The sequence below is a fragment of the Apus apus genome, chromosome 28, assembly GCF_020740795.1.
Source record: "Apus apus isolate bApuApu2 chromosome 28, bApuApu2.pri.cur, whole genome shotgun sequence".
NCBI classification, from domain to species: Eukaryota; Metazoa; Chordata; class Aves; order Apodiformes; family Apodidae; genus Apus; species Apus apus.
In genome coordinates this window covers 220,854-238,592 of record NC_067309.1, presented here as the reverse complement: position 1 = coordinate 238,592, position 17,739 = coordinate 220,854, and the positions used below count along the sequence as shown (strand labels likewise).

The window sequence follows — 17,739 nt, the reverse complement described above, 5'->3', positions numbered from 1 at the left end:
GACAGGTGTGAGACCTCCAGCTCCCGCAGATGCCTTTGCAAGTCAACCAGAGCTCAAGGGCCGCTGGTGGTGGCCATGGCAGGGACTACCTGTCCTGTCTGCCTGGAGACAGGGATGCCTCAGGAAGGGGTGTGAAGACAGAGCAAACCTTGCCCCAAAGGGATGTGGCTGTACTCTCCTTCCTTGTCCTGTGTCTTCTGTGGCTGTGGTGGGGGGGTTGCTCTTCTGTAGAGCTGTTATCGCCCACTACCCCCCCTCCCAGGGCTGTAAACACTCAATTAAGCACAAGCGCTTGGTCCTGCCTTCCCTGTCGCTGCTGGTAATTATGTAGGTTTTTCGGTGTCAGGCACCGTGGGGAAGTGCGATTACAGCTAATTGGAGCGGCTCTCCCCAGCCCAGGCCCTTCTGCAGCTGCTGGAGCTGCCGCGTGACAGCAGCTGTGTGCCCCCCCCCGCAAGCCCCCCCCCCCCCCCCCCCCCTCCTCGAGATCTGTGCCTGCAGGATGCCTGGGTCCTGCACACCCTCCCGCCCCAGGTCTGGATGAGGGGGCTGCCAGGTGCTCTCTTGCCACGTTCTGTGCCACATGGCACCCCCAACCCCTCCATGATAGTGCAGGGACCCATTTGGGGTCCCCAGACCCCACAACCACCTTGGAGGCTGCAGCAGGACAGGACCTGCCAGAGCTCCTGGCCAGGACACTCAGGCCTCTGAACTGCCAGTGGGAATCAGCCTGGCCCCACTCAACGGCGTAGGGCTGAATGTACTCAGCTGCACACATCCAAGAGAGGAGCCTTTGGAGAGCTAGGGTTGGGTCAGGGTCTACAAACAGGAAAGGAGCTGCCCTGCACTGTGGGCCCCGCCAGAGCTGGGGCCTGGCAAAGGGACCCAAGAGTTGGGGTGGGGACACCAAGGACCTGCTGCCTGTCCCAGGGGAGATGCATCAGAAGTGCAGCGTCTGCCATTGATTTCTTATTATGAAGTTCAGCAAGAAGAATGAGGCTCTGGGGCTGCAGAGCAGCAGCCGTGATTTGTCGCCTTCTTGCTGTGTCCTGGCGGGGATGGGAATTGATTTTGGAGACTCTAGCATCAGTCAACACATCTGGGGGTGGGACATGGAGAGCTGGAGAGGTGGTGGCTCCTGGGGTCTCAGCACAAGCCCCCATGTGGGAGATGGGACCCATTCCTTCTTCTGCTGCATAGGGTGCTCTCCCACTCTGCATCTGGAACCACAGGGCACTCAAGTGCCTCCCTGGGAGGCTGTGGTACAGGGTCTTTTGGGCCTGGGGTCTTTGACCCTGGTACTGGGCTGAATCCCCTGAATCCCTTGCTGAGCGGGGACCACAGCAGCTCTGCGGCCAGTCCCATGAGGGCTGTGTCTACCAGGGGGTCCTTGTCCCCCAGCCCTCTCCCAGGGCCCCACACAGTGGGTGGCAGCAGCAGAAGGGGCAGTCTCAGCTCTCTGTGTGTGTGTATCAGCCATGTGCTTGTGCCTCAGCTTTGTGTTCCTCTGCTCAGCACAGCATGGTCCCCACCAGTATCTTTGTCACAATGAAGGAAGAGGCTATTATGTTTATTAAATTGTATCAAGGCAGCATTACAGTAATTGGCAGCTGGTGACCCTGGTTATTTATAAAAGAGGCTTTGGAAATCACAAATCTGGGCTTGGGCTTTTCTTCAGAAAACCATGGGAAAAAAAAAATCAATATTGCAGGATGGGACCAAGTTGGTGGTTAATTGCGGGGATGGTTCCAGGAAACGCCTCCTGGTGTGACAGCAGCCCTGGTAGAGCTGACCTCCATGCTGTCTCCCCAGACCCTCCCTGCCAAGGCTCCCGTCCTGCAGCCCCTGCCCTCTGTGGCTATGGGGGGGCTGCAGTGGGGGTCACCCCTACCCCTCTCAGAACCCAGCACACTGTTGAGGCTGGCAGCTATGGAACCAGAAAAGGAAGAGCAGGTCTTGAAGGGTGGTGCCAGGGCCAGCCCCTGGGTGGTGGTAGGCAGGTGTGCTCAGAGGCACATTATGGCCTGGGCAAGAGTGAGGGGGAGATTGTGGTGTCATGGGGTGGGCATGTGTCCTGGTTTGAACTAGGATGAAGCCACTTTTCCTTTTACTGTTTGTGTTTGGTTTTTTTTTTCCTTCAGTAAGCTTACTTTTAACTAGTAGCAAAGTGTCCCAGCTTGGGCTGATAAGAGCTGGAATGTTTTTCTAACTGCTGGGTCTCCAAGGTCACATCTGTACTCTGCCGGCTCAGGCACTACAGAGAGATCTGTAACCTCCCCGAAGGAGGCTGAATTAGACAGCAAAATTGGCCAGAGATATTCCGTTCCATATATCTACGTAAGCTCAGAGGAAGATCAGAGACAACTGCTTCCTGCTTCTTCTTCCCTTTTCTTCCATCCATGGCTGGCATCCAGGGAGGACTCTGCCCATTCATCGCCATTAACCCCTAAGCTTGAGCTCCCCTGACTCTCATAACTCTACAGTTTCTCTGGCAGCTCCAGGACTTTTCGGGACTGTTTGCAGCTAAGGAGAGTGCTGTGGGAGTTGCTGGGGGTGGGGGGAGGCAACAGGGGTTCTGTACATTTCCTGAATACATTTGTATATAATTGTATACCTTTTCTCTTATCACTAGTGTTTAAATAAAGCTTTGTAGTTCAGTTTTCGGTCCAGTAAAGTCTCTCTCTTTTTCTCCCCTTCCTTCCCTACCTGTGTGGGAGGGAAAGGAGATCTGAGTCAATGGTTACAGCATGACATCACACACTAGCCTAAGGTGAGGGGAAGTGGGACAATCCCAGCACTATGTGCACATGACTGGCAGGAAGGAAGGGTAGTGGTTGCTCCACCATTATATGACCTGTCAAAATAGCGCTGGCATGTGATGCCCTTCATGGACACACTAGAGCTGCCCAGCCTCACCAGCTCCTGCTGGACCAGTCATGCACTGGGGTGCAGCCAAGGGGTCCCAGGCAGCAGCTCTGAGGGCTAGGACTGCACTTCTCTTCCAAGGAGAGGCTAGGTACTGGGAGGATGCTTCTCCCTCTGCTGGGGCTTGTCCTGCAGTGTGTCTCTGTGGGGCTATGAAATATATCCCATTAATTCACCATTTAATTATTGGCTGTTTGTTTATTGTTTGTTTGCTTTAGTTGGTATGAATTTTTTATTATGGTTTCCATTGTGCCCTGCCAAAATCCAGTGAGATTTACAGCTTCAGCATGAGCAGAGCCTTAAGGAGGGAAAGGTCCCTGTTAGCAGCAAGGGATGACCCTGTGTTACCACCAGAAAAAGGTTCAGGGCAGCTCCTCCCAGGACTGGGGGGACACAACAAGCAGGTGCCAGCTGTGGGGCCAGGGAGGCTGTGAACCGTGGGGCAGTGCCACATGCAATGGGGCTGTGTGGACCGAGGAGGCTGTTTGGGTGGCTCGGGGGCTGTATGGAGATCGGGAGGGGCTGAGTGCCACGGCTGCGAGTCAGGAAATTGCATGCTCAGGTGCAGGCACGTTCAGCCCCAAGCTGCAGCATCTCCCATTAATGAAGCACTTCATCACTGTGGCGTTGTGAAGGGGGCACCCAATTCAGAATGATAAATTCCCCACGACGGCCCTGCGCTCGCTCGCAGCAGCCGTGATTCTCCTTCATCTTGAATAATATTTTTGGAGTGGTTGTAAAATAACACGCCACAACAGCTGTGAGTGGAGACACCAAGGCCCTGCAGCTCTCTCCAGTCCCGCCCCCCACCCCACTTGTCTTTTCAGATTCCCACCTTGCGGGGGCAGCTCCTCACAAGCCCTTGCAGGGAGCCAGAGACTACACCAGCACACGTGTGTGCACCTCACCACATGCGTTTGTGTGTATGTGCATGTGCAACCATATGTATGCTTATAAAGGCATCCATACGTCCATGTGCATTTGCACAGGTGTTTGTACACGTGTGTGCAGGTATGTGTAACTGTGCAGGCAGGCATGTGCCACTGGCATGCATATGTAGGTGAGCACAGCGCTGGTTAGATGCACATATATGTATCACTCTACATTTGCAGGTGCCTGCTTCTTGAGATCAGCTCCTGGAATTCTTCTCTCTCTAGAAGTATTTGTGGGCTGTCTTGCTCTTCCCCAAAAGTGCTGACCCATCAGATGTGTGGTCCCAGCCAGGAGAAGTCATGAAAGAGGAGCAGTGTCTACATGCTGGTGTTCATCATGTCTCTATCAGGAGCCAGGGTGGGTGGGGAGCATGCCGGAGCCCTCCCCAGCACTCCAAAGGGCTGAGCCCCTCACCATGGTAGCTCCCAAGGGGCTGCAGGTGGCCTATCCAGGAGGGCTCCTGAGCAGCTGGGCATGCGCTGTAATCACCACAGAAGAGGGAAGCATGGCACAGAATTAAACTCTCTTAATTACAGTCATTAATAAGCATGGAGACAGCTGGGCTTTGTGGGCATGGAATCCCACTGCATCTCTAGGGGAAGTCCTGGGCTTGTCTGCAGTGAGTTTGGAGTTTGCATTGGGCTGGGGTGCAGAGATACAGGTTTTTCCGAAGCAGACCTGGTTGTGATGGCACCAGGATCCCACAGATCTCCGAGGCTTCTAGTGCTGCTGGACACCTCAGGATCCCTGGTCAGTGCTTTGGTGCTGAGCTCCAAAGGGGTTATGGCACTGCACGAGTCCCACCACTTACACACGTGTGTACGAACCCCTCCCACACACCCCTATGTGACCCCGCACACATACACCCTCCCCACATGCCACACTCGTCCCTGTGCCACAGCAGCTGTTGTCTGAGGAACACAGCAAAGGACGCACGTGCTTGTGCGGAGGGCAGGATGCACTCTGTCTTGGGGAGTGGCACTTAATCAATCCCATTTCAAAACTCTAATTATATCAACAAAGGCCTCAACATGGCGCTGCTGGCTGCAATTCAGACCTTGTTTATTTATTTCCACACACTCCAAAGAAGTTTCTCCCCTATGTCCTTTTATACTTTGCTGAAAGAAATGAGGTTAGGATGGAGTGGCACCAATGGCACTGGGCTGTGCTAGGTTGGAGGGTGCTGAGATGGGGAGGAAGACTGGACTACAGGGCTGGGGGCAGCAACAGGGCTCTGGGTGTGTGTGTGTGAGAGCAGACTCCCTGGGGTGCTCCAATTCAAAGCTGCACAGTGGGGGCTAGACAGAGGCTGTACTGTCTCTTGCCACTGCCAGAGAATTACCACCTCCCCTGGATAAAAGTCAGGGGGGTCCATTCACTGCTCAGTTCTAGCCTGCTTCTTTCGGCTGCCCACTCCAGCCACCTCCCCAGTCTTTTGTTAAGAGCCAGTGTATACAAATAGCTGGTTTCCATATGTACAGCAGCATCTGTTACTGCCAGAGAGATTTGCATTGCTAAATGTAAATTAGATGTTATGTCATTTATCATGAACGGGAGGGTGGAGGGGGGGGTGCTGAGGGGAGGCAGCAGACATCGGCAAAGTTTTCATAACAAATCACACGACCCATCATTTGCCCTGGCAGGAAGGTGCAGAGCAACCTGTGAAGGACTTGCATGTGGAGGGAAGTGACTACCCCTTTGTACTGAGGCATGAATGCAGTCTGGGGTGCAGCAGCATGCGAGGACCTCAGATGTCCAAACCCAAAGCTCGTTGTTAACCTGGTCATTTAGGCTCAATACAGAAGAGGCTGAAAGGGGCAGAGTGCAGCCAGGGCTCAGAACCTAATCCTCAGTCTCCCTCTCCCCTTACAGTTTCCGATGTCCCTGGCCGGGATCCCCATTCTGTCCCGCCCCATCCCTCCCAGCCCTGCTGCAGACACCTCCCTCACATCTCCTGCCCACCCTCCATCCTCAGACAGCATTCGGGAGCCTGTCATCGCAGCCAGACCTTCCTCACACCCTCGCCATGAAGGGCGCCCTGCTTGGAACCATGTTTTCCCGGCATGTGAAGCGGCACCCCGGAGTGAGTCACCCCACATCCTCTCCCTCCAGGGATTCCCTTGTTCCTTTCCATCCCTCTGCATCCTCCTGCCCCTCTCCTTGTCACAGGTACTCTCTGCAGCTCCTGTCCATCCAGGCTCGCCCTTTTCCTTCTCTCCCCATGTGCCTCAGGAACCCTGCTTCCCAACACCCGTCTCCCTCCTTCCCACCACCCCCATTCCTCTTGCCCTCCAATGCCCTTTGCACCTTCCTCCAAACCCCTCTTCCACTCTCCAAACCTCTTCCCAGCCTCCTGGTCCAGCTTCTCTGCCCTCCCTGTGCCTTCCCAGGGCTGTTCTGCTTGCCAGCTTCCCCTTCATGCTGTCCTCCCAGCTCTCGAAGCATTCTCCAGGTAAGCTGGGTGGTCCCAGCAGTCCCCAAACCTCCTTTTCTGAGGAGATGTGAGACCATCCTGTGCTGTCTGACCTGCTCCCTCCCTCCAGCACTGCCAAGGGGCCAGGGCTCCTTCGCTGAGCCAGGCTGGGCTTCAAGCACATTGACAGTTATTACTTACCCTGGCAGGCACTCCCACAGGCAGCAGCTGGGGTGAAGGGTGCTGCTCCATGTCCTGCCCCCTGCACACTGCTCAAGGGGCATATTTGGGGAGATGGGAATGGAAATCAAGCCCCCTCCCACTCCCGCTGGCAGCCTCGGGACTGAAGTGCCAATTTCCATCCTCTCAGCTCAGATCTGTCCCTGTCCTCTGCTGTCAAAATTTCAAGCTGAGAGTTTTGTATACAAAGACGCTTTAACCCTCATAACCAACAGACCCACCGAAATGGGGGCAGCTGGACAAGTGTCCAGGCCCTGCCAGGATGAGCCTCTTTTGCTGCCATGCTGGATCCCCGCCCACCCACAGCAGGGACATGGCCTTGTCAGGGGGTCCCCAGAGCCCCCCTTTCCTGTCCCCACTGCCCAGTGTGGACCCTCCCTTTGGGGACCTGGGGAGGGTTAACAAGCTGCAAATGCTGAGCTGAAGGTCACGTAAGGTCTTGGCGGTTGGGTTTGGGAAGGCTGAGCAGCCAGGCTGAAAAGGATGATGAGCCATGGCTGAGAATCTGGATGCCTGGCTCGGGCAAGCTCAGGCAGGGGAGGGGAGGCCAAGGCCAGAGAAGGAGGCACCGTAGCGCTGGGTTCTTTCAGGGAAAGGCAGGTGCCTGCGTGCTGCCAGCATCAGGAGCATGGGCAGCCAGGATGCCTGGGTGTATTTCACCTCCTCAGTGGTAGTGGAGGGATTAACAGCACAGACCAGGGCTTCTGCTGTATCTTTGGGACACTGCTGTGTGTTTCTGTGTGCAGAATGGGGTGCTCTGGGTCTTTTCTGTTCATGCCTGCCATGGTTTCCCCAACTCATGCAAGAGGGCTGTGTGGGACTTGAGGGGCACAGAGAGGCTGAACAGTATGTGTAAAGGGGAGGTGGTCCTGGGGGCCTGTAAGTGAAGTACTTGGCATGCAGTCAGCAGTGTTAATTAGGATTATTGCTGGCAGAGGTTGGGGCAATTTTTGACATGTTATCCATTACATATGATCAGCTGCAGCTGCTGCCAGGCAGGTACCACAGCACTTTCACCTGGCAATAGACTCTCCCCCTGCAGCAGCCCGGCTGCCCACCTGCCTGGCAGCAATTAACGTCCCAGGCATGCCAGGGGAGTACTGTGGCAGTGCTGGAAGTGCTGAGAGTGGCTGGGGCAGCAGCTGGGCTGTGGCATGGACCAGCTATGCCTGGCCAGGGGGCTTCAAGGGTCCTGGGAAGCAGGGCAGCACTTGCCATTCCTCCAAACAGGTCCCCACAATAAGGGTTAAAGGGCAAACAATGCACAAACAGCATTTTGACTCGCCGTATGCCTAATCAATCTCTGATCCTTATGTCAGTCTCTCAAGATGTCTTATTTCTGTGCATGTCTTGGGGGGGGGGGAACAGGCTCCACTGCTTGCACCTGCAGCTCCAGAACCCCTCACCTGCTGCATGAGTGGTTCCCCCAGCTCCCCCACCCTGAATTCTTCCCAGTCATTTATTACCCTGAAGGTGTCAGCAACAGATGGTGAGACGAACCGGTCGCCCCAAATCTCCTCCAACAGACACCACAATTCCCGATGCTGTGGAGTTTGTCTCGATTAGCCGGTGCTGTTGGGTAGTGGCTACTGCCAGATCCTCTTGGCACCCAGCCGCACACGGCACAAAAGATCATTATCTGCTGATGCCTCCAACCTCCCAAACTGGCGCTGGCATCTGCTGGGCACTTGATCAACCAGCATGAGCATGAACACTGCTTGGCTGGGGCATGGACACCGTTGCGCAGGAGCTGGGCTTTGCTGGGGGCATTGGGAAAGGATGGGGAGGCCTGATGAGGACTGAAGGCTGGGCAGGGAGCACTTGGGGAGGGGGACGTCTGACTGCCCAGGTGTCTTCCCCAGATGACCCCCTCCCCATGCAGGTCATTGAGGTGCTTGTCAGAGAACAGAAGGATTTGGACCGCCTGTTTTCTTCATGCTTTAGACTCACTCCCCCACCCAGTCTCACCCAAATGGGGAAACTGAGTCACTGTGTGCTGTGTGGGCAGGTAGGGGTTCAGAGACACTTGCTAAGAGCTCAAGCTGCCAAGCAGAACTGCAAAACGAACCCAGGTGCTCAGGTGCTGGCAACGGGAACTGCACGCACAGTTCTTGCCGTGCCGCCAGCCCCGCTCCCCGTGCCGCGTTAATGGGCACTGTGAGGCATCAGCCGTGTTTGCCTTCCCAGGGGCACAGGATGGTGGGAGGTTCATTATGCTCAAACCGTCTTCCGTGGCACAGAGGCTGCGGCAATTTGGGGGAGGTCAAAGCAGCCTCGTCTCAGCTCCGATTGAGGCCACGTCCCCCTGGGCACTGGGGGATCACCAGCACGAGCGGAGGGGGAGTGGAGACAAGAAGATGGATCTGGTACCCTGTAAAGGCACGCTAAAAGCCCCTGTGTGTGTGGAAGGGGCAAAGGGACCTCCTGCTCACAGGGATGCCTGTTGCAGGGCTGCAGCATCTCCTGGGGGGGGTGCACTGAGTGCTCCCCAAGCTGCATTGTCACCATGTCCTGGAGAACTGTGGACCCTACATCTTGGCCGCTGGTGTGACACCTGGCCCTGCAGGGGGATGGAATGCCTGACCAAAGGGATCAGGGGCACTGTCTGGGGAAGAATTGCTAGCTGAGGCTCAGCCCCTCACTGGGGCCACTGTGCACACTGGGAAGAGGGTCCCCAGGCCCGCAAGTGCAGCCACACCAGTCAGCGCCAGCACTCGGCAGCTGCAGGCAGAGGGAAAGTAATTTCTCATTCCAAATCCAATTCCTCTCCAACATGAGCCGATTTTTCTCGCCCTCTTTTAATTCAGTCACTCAAGCTGACAGCTACACTGTGTACCACAGCCCAGCTACAGGATTGCTCTGCCATATTTCCCCTGTAAATCTCCTGGTGTGTCAGCTCTCCCTTTCACTCTCCAGTCGGCCTGATAAATATTCATTTTATTGGGGTATTTTTCATTTTTCTCTCTCTCTCTCTCTGCAGCTCATTCCCCTCATTGGCTTCATCAGTGTTGGCCTAGGCAGTGCTGTCCTCTACTTGCTGAGGCTGGCTCTGTACAGCCCAGACGTCAGGTATGGGTTAAGGTGCCCCTGGTCACCCCTCACTCGTCCCACTCTCCTGGAGCTGACTGAGCTGATGCCTGGGGGCACAAGGGGTCTGGATATACTCCGACACCTGCATGACAAGCAGTGGGGGGGGGGGATAGCCAAATCCAGGTGTAGAGGCGCCCAGAGGAGGGTGAGGGAAGCTGGGGCACCATCTGCCCTCTCCGTGCTTGAGGGTGGGGGGGCTACAACCTGCTTCTCTGGGCACTGCAACAGCTGCCATGAAACTACAGGTTGGCAGGAGAAACTGAGAGAAGTTATGGGGATGCCAAAAGGAGCAGGATGGATGGGTAGATGATAAGGCAGATAAAAGCCATATATGACTGATGGTGAAGGGGAAAGACAGTGTCGGGAGGGATGGATTGACAGAGGAATGGGAAACCAGTGGGATGGATGGTTGGAGAAGGAATGGGGAGAGAGAGAGGGATGGACAGGCATAAAAACAGTGTGTGAGGATGAATGGAGAGGAAAAGGAGGGAGGGAGAGGGAGAGAGGGAGAGAGAGGGAGAGAGATACGAGGCTGGATCGATGGGGAATAGAGGGTGGATGGAGTGGCACAGGACTGACAGGCATGTTGTGGCGCACAAGGCTGGTTTGTTTTTTCCCCTGTATCTCAGTGGCCCACGGTCCTTGCAGCCTCATGCTGTCTAATGCCTATCTAATATTTGTTTGCTCCCAGTAAAACGTTCATTGATTTAATTTGACGCCAGCTGCCCAGGGTACTTAGCTCAGCAATTAGCAGATCCAGGCACCTTGTCTTTGATGGTGGAAGCACAGGGGTGTGCTTGCGTGTGTCAAGTGGGATAAAACAACAGCAGGCTATTAAACAGCTCCAGGGGTCTGCGTTTGCAGGACAGCCACCCACCACACACACACACACCCCTTCACACATGCACGCATGCACGCACACAGACATATCTTTCCAGATGGAAAATTCTGCTCTTTGCCAACATCAGAGGATTGCAGGGAAACACGTGAGTTGCTGTCTCCAGGGTCCCATCCCACGGATTTGCTGGCCTTCTACAACCCCTCCTGGGACAGGACTGGACATGTCTTCTTTGGGAAGACTTCGTCTAACCAAAACCAGCCACCCCATGCATTTTGCTTTTGCCTTGCACACTCATAAATGTTGCACAGATGCTATGTCCCCGCTTGCCCATGGCAGGCACGCACAACAGAGCAGCCAAGACCTTCTCTGCCCACCACCCAAAAACATAGGGGAGGGGGTACAATGTGTGGCTTATGGTGGGGAGGCTTTTGGGGAAAGGGGGCAAGGTAGGGCAGCCAAGGCCAGAAGGCAGCCGGAACAGGGCAGTGCCTGCAGAGGTGCCGGGTGGGGGAGCGGGGCTGGGGCAAACATGCACCCCTGCACATCCAGCTGCCAGAGCAGTGGCCTGTAGGCCAGGGTGGGGGCCAGCCAGCAGCATGGGTGAGCCAGTCCTGGCTGTGGCACAAGCCTGGGCAGGAGCCTGCCTGACTCCCACCCCAGCTTCTCACTCAGGGGGGCTGGAAGGACCCAGTGCCCCCCATCTGCCAACTACAGCAGAACTGGGGTGTGCAGCTACAATGGCCTCTGGGATTACTTCTGCAGAGAGCCATGGCTGGGGACACTGATGGGGGTAAAATGGGAAGGGTGGGGCTGTGGGATTGGGTGTTTTCCCCCCACCCTCCTTACAGGCACTGATGGCACATCATCACTTACAGCTGGGATCGAAAAAATAATCCTGAACCCTGGAATAAGCTGAGCCCCACGGACCAGTATAAAGTGAGCACTGGGTGAACTGGGGACCTGGCACTCTGGGGGCGCGGAAATGGCCGTTTAGGGCAAGACATCGCATTTTCCTCAAGGAAGGGGGAGAGGCGGCATCAGCCCTGGGACAGAGGTGCATGAGCCCTCCAGCTCCTTGTACTCAGATTTAGGGAGGGGAGCACTGTTCCCCCCATGTCACAACTAAGACTGCGCTGCAGTGACGGTCATGGGGCACACAACCCTCTCTCATGTCCCTCCCTTCTCCAGTTTCTGGCAGTTTCCACCGACTACAAGAGCCTCAAGAAGGACCGTCCCAGTTTCTGAGCTGCCCTGGAGATGTGCTCCGGCACAAGGTCAGGGGAGAGCATGTCCACCCCTGGCAGTGCTGCTGCAGCCCCCACCAGCCCTCCTGGCTCCTGCCTGCCCCAGAGCTCCAAGTTTCTGCATTCACTGGCCTGGCTGCTTTCCAAGCACCCCCAAACTCTGGGGCTGTGTCCCCCCCCAATAAACTGCATCACCCTGCAGTGATGTGACCACTGTCACCAACATACCTGTCCACCCTGCCAGGCATGCTGCTCGCCCTTGTGTCCTGCCTGCTTTAAACTCACAGAAGAGTAATAAATTATTGGGGGGGTGGGGTGGGGGAAGCAGCAAAATAGGTTATGCTTGCCCTTTCCCAGGCCCATAAACACAGGCGACATTCAACATCCTCCCCCTAAAGGCTGGGGTGGGGGCTCACGTCCTGCTGGAAGCTGCGGTTCATGGCCTCTGGGGGCTGCATTTCCACACTCCCACGCTCCAGGACCCTGGGGACTGCCTAGGGACCACGCTGGGTCCCAACCCAGCCCCTCCGGAGAGGAAAAGAGCTGGGTGGGGTGGAAGGGGTCATATGTGCATGCATATAGATGTATATGCATGTCCTGCACACGTGGGCAGCCCCTACTCCTCACCAGCCATGCCATGGGGCCAGGGCCTGGCCTGTGCCAGAGGCAGAGGAGCTGCGCCTGGTGCTGTTTGTTTTGGCCAAGGCCCTGCGGGGGAACTCTCAGCCAGTAAATACGGAACAGATGACCAAGGAGAGTGGGACATGCCGGGGGGGGGGGGCGGGGGGGGAGGCAGCTGCCTGGCCTGCCAGAGGCTGGGCTGCCTCCAGCCAAGCAGTGTGCCATGGGGAGCAAGGGGCAAAGGAGGGGTCTTGCTTGCACCTCTGCACCCCACAGCAGCAGAACAGCAGGGAGGGGAGCCTGGGACATTGTCCCCACTGTACCTGTCTTGCTCCAGGGCTCAGTGTAAACCCCCACCTCAGAACCTGCTAAGTGAAACACCAGGGTCACAGAAGCGCAACTGTGGACAGGGGAACACGAGGAACTGAGCCTCTGCCTCCAACCACAGTGCCCTGGCACAGTGCTGAGGGGCCCCAGGGACACTGTCCCCCCACAATGCCCTATCATTGACCTCTCCCACCCCAGCTCAGCACCTACACAGCTCTGCATAGCCATGCTCGCTCTGCCCTCACTTTTATTAGCAACCCGCCTACCATAGAAAAGTGCAAGACTTGCTTGGGCAGAGGGGACAAGGCTGGAGCAAGGACTGGTACCTCCCCCCATCAGGGTCTGGGGGTCATCTCTGTACCCTAACACTGAGAGCAGGATTGGGGTGGGCTGCCCCTCACCTCAGCCGATCCCAAAGGTGCTGGTGGGGGATGAAGGGGAAGGAGGAATGCAGAGGGGGAAATTTAAGCCTCCCCTTGCTCCCAGGTAGCCCTGGCCTGACAGAAGGGGTGAGAACTTCTGCTCAGTGGTCACTGAAGCCAGGCATGGGGAAGGCACGAGCAAAGGTCTCCACACGCTGGCGCAGGTCAGCCAAGCGGCGTTGCGTCTCCACATCCTGCAGCAAGAAGGTCTTAAAGTCCTGGAGCTTGCCTGGGGACAGAGAGGAAGACAGTGAGAAGGGTGGGGGGACGTTACAGCAGCCCTGTCCCTGCCCAGGCAAGGGAGGACAGCTGGCACCACCTCAGGGCACCACATCCACACCCCAAACACACAGGTGCTGGCTGGCACCCAGGAAGGAGGGAGAGGGGGTGCCTTGCTCACTCACTGGTTTTGCTCTTGACGTCTAGGGCTAGCGCAATACCCTCATCAATGAAAGCCACCACTTTCTGGAAATCCTCCTCACGGAAGTGGCGAGAGGTCAGTGCTGGAGCACCTGGAGGATGGAGCCCATCAGGACTGGGGGCATCATCTGCAGCAGCCAATCCCACCACAGGTCTCCACATGGGGTTCTGTACCCCTCTCTAAGACAGGAACTGGCTCCAAATTCCCATGTGGAGCCCTCAGAGAGGTGAAACAGAGGGGGGATGCGCCAGGGGGAAAGCCTGGGGACCATCCCCAGGGAAGAGACTGGACGGAGGCAGGAAGACCCATCCCCAAGCAGGACCCATCCCTCACCCAAGCGCAGCCCCCCTGGCGTGAGTGCACTCTTGTCTCCTGGGCATGTGTTCTTGTTGGCAGTGATGGAGACGAGCTCCAGCACCCGCTCAGCCCGTGCACCATCGATGCCCTTGGGCCGCAGGTCAACCAGCACCAGGTGATTGTCAGTGCCACCTGGGAAGCAAGGAAAAGGGGTCAGGAGTGACAGTCAGTCCTAAGCACCCCCCAAACAACCCCTCTTCTCACCACCAAATCCCAGCGCCTTCCCTGCTCTGCAGCACTGTGCCCTTTCCACCTCCCCAGCCCCACTCTGCCTTGCACCCCCTTCTCTGCCCCCCCAACCATCTCACAGTCCCCACTGCTGCCTAGGGGCACCAAGACCAAGTGGTCCCACTTGCATCCTACTGCAGCCTCATTCATCCATCCTTATCCCCAAAAATGCAAGGAAGGATGCATCACCTGAAACCAGGGTGTACCCACGCTGGAGCAGGGCCTGTGCCATGGCTTTGGCATTCTTCAGTACCTGCTGGCAGTACTGGTGGAAAGCTGGTGAGTTGACCTGGCAGGGGACAGACCAAGTCAATGTGGGGCCTGGGTTACTCCCAACCCTGAGCCCATTACCCCAGCACAGACCTGTTTCAGGGCCACAGCCACAGCAGCAATAGCATGATTGTGAGGTCCCCCTTGCAGGGAGGGGAAGACAGCAAAGTTGACCTTGTCCTCCAGGTCATAGAGTGTCTCCTTGCCTGTCTTCTTATCCACCGAGCGTACACCCTTGCGGTAGAAGATCAGTCCTGACCTGACAGCAAGAAAAAGCTGGTACCACTCCTCCCACCTGCGCACAGTCACCCCAGAGCAGGGGCTTGGACCCCTGGCACCACAGGGCAGTGCCAACACAGCTACCACCCTCCCACAGGTCCCTCCCGCTCAGCTCTGGCCCCAGCCAGATTATGAAACACAACCTCTTGTTCGCACTCCCCCACCATGGGGACCTCACCTGGCACCACGCAGGGTCTTGTGTGTGGTGCTGGTGACAACGTCTGCGTGCTCAAAGGGCGAAGGAATGGCCTTCGCTGCCACCAGCCCGCTGATGTGCGCCATGTCCGCCAGCAGGTATGCTTTCACCTCCTCGCACACCTGGAGATGCAGGGCATGGGGATTCATGGGGTGTCCCTTTCCCCATGTCCACGAGTAGGATGTGACTGCCCTGAAGCCACTGCAGGCTTGAGAGCTCCTGTCACCCGGGATGGAGCTCTCAAGCCTGTACCTTCTTCATACGAGCGTAGTCGATGAGGCGGGCATAGGCACTGGTGCCGGCGATGATGAGACGAGGACGGAAGAGCCGCGCCATCACCTCCAGCTGGTCATAGTCAATCAGCCCCGTGGCTGGCTGCAAGGGATGGACAGACAGGACAGCTTGCTGACATGCACCTCCCTGCCTCCAGCTCGAGGCACAGCACATTTGGCTGAACCACGGGCAGCTCCCAAGCACCCCATGGCACAAGGACATGGTCAGGACATGGAAAGGATAGGGCAGTGGATGGCAGAGCATCTTGGGTACCCCAGGGACACCATCAGCATCAACAGATTGGCCAGCAGCTCCCACCCTCCCCCAGAAACCTGCCCCCTTGGCTCACATCAAGTTTGTAGGGCATTGACTCGAAGAAGATGGAAGTTGCTGAGATTCTCTTGATGTCCGACATGTACCCGTGTGTGAGACTGCAGGGGAAGGCAGAGGTGCAGTATCAGGCTGGACCCCCCAGAAAGCATCAGGCCCCAGGCTACTGCACCCCACTACCTACTGGCCCCCATCAGGCAGATCCAGCCCCATCAGGCGGTCATGGGGCTGCAGTAGGGCTGTGTAGGCCGCAAAGTTGGCTGGGGATCCCGAGTAGGGCTGAACATTGACACCCCAGTGGGCAGGATCCAGGTCAAATGCCTCCAGAGCTCGCTGTTCACATAGCAGTTCGATCTGGTCCACCACCTCAGCTCCTCCATAGTACCTGGAAGAGCAGGGAGGTGGCTATGGGAAGCCTTCCCACCACCAGCCCCACAGAAGACCCTGGTGAAGATTACAGCCTCCCTGTTCCTGCTCTGGGGCTCCCCTTAACCTTTCCTACAGCTAAATTAAATCTGTGAAAGGACCCCCGATGCCTCCAGTGCCCTCCTGACCCCAGAAACAGCTCCCACTCTTTACCTCTTGCCAGGGTACCCCTCTGAGTACTTGTTGTTGAGGCAGGAGCCCAGGGCTTCCAGTGCTGCCCGGCTGCAGAAATTCTGCGGGAAAAAAAGGGGGTCAGAGACAGGGCAGCAGAGCTCCCACCTGAGCAGGGGTACCCCTGGACCGGCCCCCAGGACTGGGCACACCCCCTGTCCCAAGTATCCCATAGCCCACCTCAGAGGCGATGAGCTCCAACCCCCGGCACTGCCGATCCTTCTCCTTCTGGACCAGGCTCCACATCTCAGGGTCACTCTCAGCCAGACTCTCCTGCCCCGTCCAGCTAGGCACATGCCTGGTAGCAGCTGCTGCAGCAGTGCCATGCTGTGCCCGCTGGATGCTGATGGCCACCTGGCCAGCGCATTGCTGCAGGGCCTGCACAGAAGATGTGGGACTGACAGGCTGTGACCCTGCACAGGCAGGTACCAGGCCCCCTCACCCCTAAAGCACCCTGAACCAGCAAGTGACAGTGCCAGGAGCAAGACCCCAGTGTTCTGTGTCCAGCCACCAGTGGCACCCCCCAGGAGGACACATGGGGATCCCCACAAGACCACACAGGGACCCCCCACAAGGTCTCCCAAGTCCATGGCCAGGGCAGAAGCATCTTGCATCCACCAAGAAGCTCTGCTGAAGCAGGAGGAACAGCAGCCAAACCACGCGTGTGCACGCCCGAGTGGGACCACACGTGTGACCTCCCGTTGTGGATGGTGCTGCAGCAGGGGATGCTTCGGGGATCCCCTCGCAGCACCACCACACCTTCCCCTCCCCCCCCATCCCTTCCCCCAGCACCGTGCACAGCGACGGGGGGCTCGATGCTCCCCTCAGCCCGGGGTCCCGGAGGACACGAAATCGGCACTGTACCCCCCCCCCCCAGCTCCATCGGCGGTGTGCCCGGTGCCGGTGCGCGGGTGATGTAACTCCTGACACTCCATTGCATCACCCGCGGGGCCGCGGTCGCCGGGCAAGGGCCAAGGCCGGCGGTAGTGGCTGCCCTGGCTCGGGGACTTTAGGACGGACGCAAAGTCTGCGGAGGCCGTGGCCGGGTTGGGGGGGGCCGCTGTTCAACCGGAGGGGCCGGGCGCCGCTACCCCGACACCCACCGGCAGCAAAGATGCACTAGGGAAGGAAGGGGACCGGGAGAAACGCGTACGCAGGGAGAGACCCCCCATGGGGAGCGGGACGCCCCCACCAGTACCCCAGGCACCGGAACACCCCAGGAAGCGGGACCCCCTGCGAGAACCGGGATCCCCTGCGAGAACCGGGACCCTCTGCGAGAACCGGGACCCCCCGGCGCTGGGAGCCCCTTCCACGCTCCGAGACTCACCCCGCGCAGCCGGAGCGGCCACATCACGGTCCGCGGTGCAGGGAGGTCCGGCCTCCGTCCCAGCCCCGGTTTCTACCCGGCCGGGCCCCGCCCCCACCGACGCCGCGCGAGGGCTGCCGGGGGGGGGCGGGCGGAGCCATCGGCACCGCGGGCCCCGACGGGAAACTGGAGGGGCAGGGTCCTACCCCGAGCTGGGCGCCCCGAAGTCGCGGTGCTGTCCGCATCCCATCCCTACCCCCCGCACGCCACCGCACCATCCCCCTTTACTCCCATCCCTCCATCTTAAGGGGCAGCGGGAGGACGGGCGCCCCGCCGCGGAGGGTTTGGCATCAGCACAGTCCACCGCTTTTCCATTTTTTTTCCCGATGTTTTTCTTTATTTTCCACTTTTTTTCCATTTTAATTT

At 57.7% G+C, this 17,739-nt stretch overlaps 2 protein-coding genes across 2 annotated transcripts; one reads left to right on the top strand and one right to left on the bottom strand.

Annotated features, from left to right (window-relative positions):
• The first annotated feature begins 5,441 nt into the window (after positions 1–5,441).
• NDUFA4L2 (NDUFA4 mitochondrial complex associated like 2) lies at positions 5,442–11,887 on the top strand. The gene is made up of 4 exons (XM_051641467.1): positions 5,442–5,941; positions 9,492–9,580; positions 11,318–11,378; positions 11,631–11,887. Exons 1-4 carry the CDS (start codon positions 5,885–5,887, stop codon positions 11,685–11,687), a joined length of 264 nt encoding a protein of 87 aa, XP_051497427.1. The 5' UTR covers positions 5,442–5,884; the 3' UTR covers positions 11,688–11,887.
• Positions 11,888–12,864: 977 nt separating this feature from the next.
• Positions 12,865–17,440, bottom strand: SHMT2 (serine hydroxymethyltransferase 2). The gene is made up of 12 exons (XM_051641466.1): positions 17,335–17,440; positions 16,188–16,385; positions 15,990–16,069; positions 15,595–15,795; positions 15,430–15,511; positions 15,060–15,182; positions 14,790–14,929; positions 14,426–14,591; positions 14,252–14,351; positions 13,811–13,966; positions 13,461–13,568; positions 12,865–13,285 (listed from the first exon to the last, which is right to left on the bottom strand). The coding sequence occupies exons 1-12, from the start codon at positions 17,356–17,358 to the stop codon at positions 13,158–13,160; spliced, it is 1,506 nt and encodes a 501-aa protein (XP_051497426.1). The 5' UTR covers positions 17,359–17,440; the 3' UTR covers positions 12,865–13,157.
• Between the last annotated feature and the right edge of the window lie 299 nt (positions 17,441–17,739).

What these genes read in the sequence shown, in the direction of transcription:
- NDUFA4L2 (XM_051641467.1), top strand. Translation starts at nt 5,885, where the DNA reads ATGAAGGGCGCCCTGCTTGGAACCATGTTTTCCCGGCATGTGAAGCGG. An exon ending in CTGTACAGCCCAGACGTCAG is followed by an intron (nt 9,581 to 11,317) that starts GTATGGGTTAAG and finishes CATCACTTACAG; the next exon opens with CTGGGATCGAAAAAATAATC. An exon ending in GCCCCACGGACCAGTATAAA is followed by an intron (nt 11,379 to 11,630) that starts GTGAGCACTGGG and finishes TCCCTTCTCCAG; the next exon opens with TTTCTGGCAGTTTCCACCGA.
- SHMT2 (XM_051641466.1), bottom strand. Translation starts at nt 17,358, where the DNA reads ATGTGGCCGCTCCGGCTGCGCGGG. An exon ending in GGCCGCTCCGGCTGCGCGGG is followed by an intron (nt 16,386 to 17,334) that starts GTGAGTCTCGGA and finishes TCTTCTGTGCAG; the next exon opens with GCCCTGCAGCAATGCGCTGG. An exon ending in CAATGCCCTACAAACTTGAT is followed by an intron (nt 15,183 to 15,429) that starts GTGAGCCAAGGG and finishes CATCCCTTGCAG; the next exon opens with CCAGCCACGGGGCTGATTGA.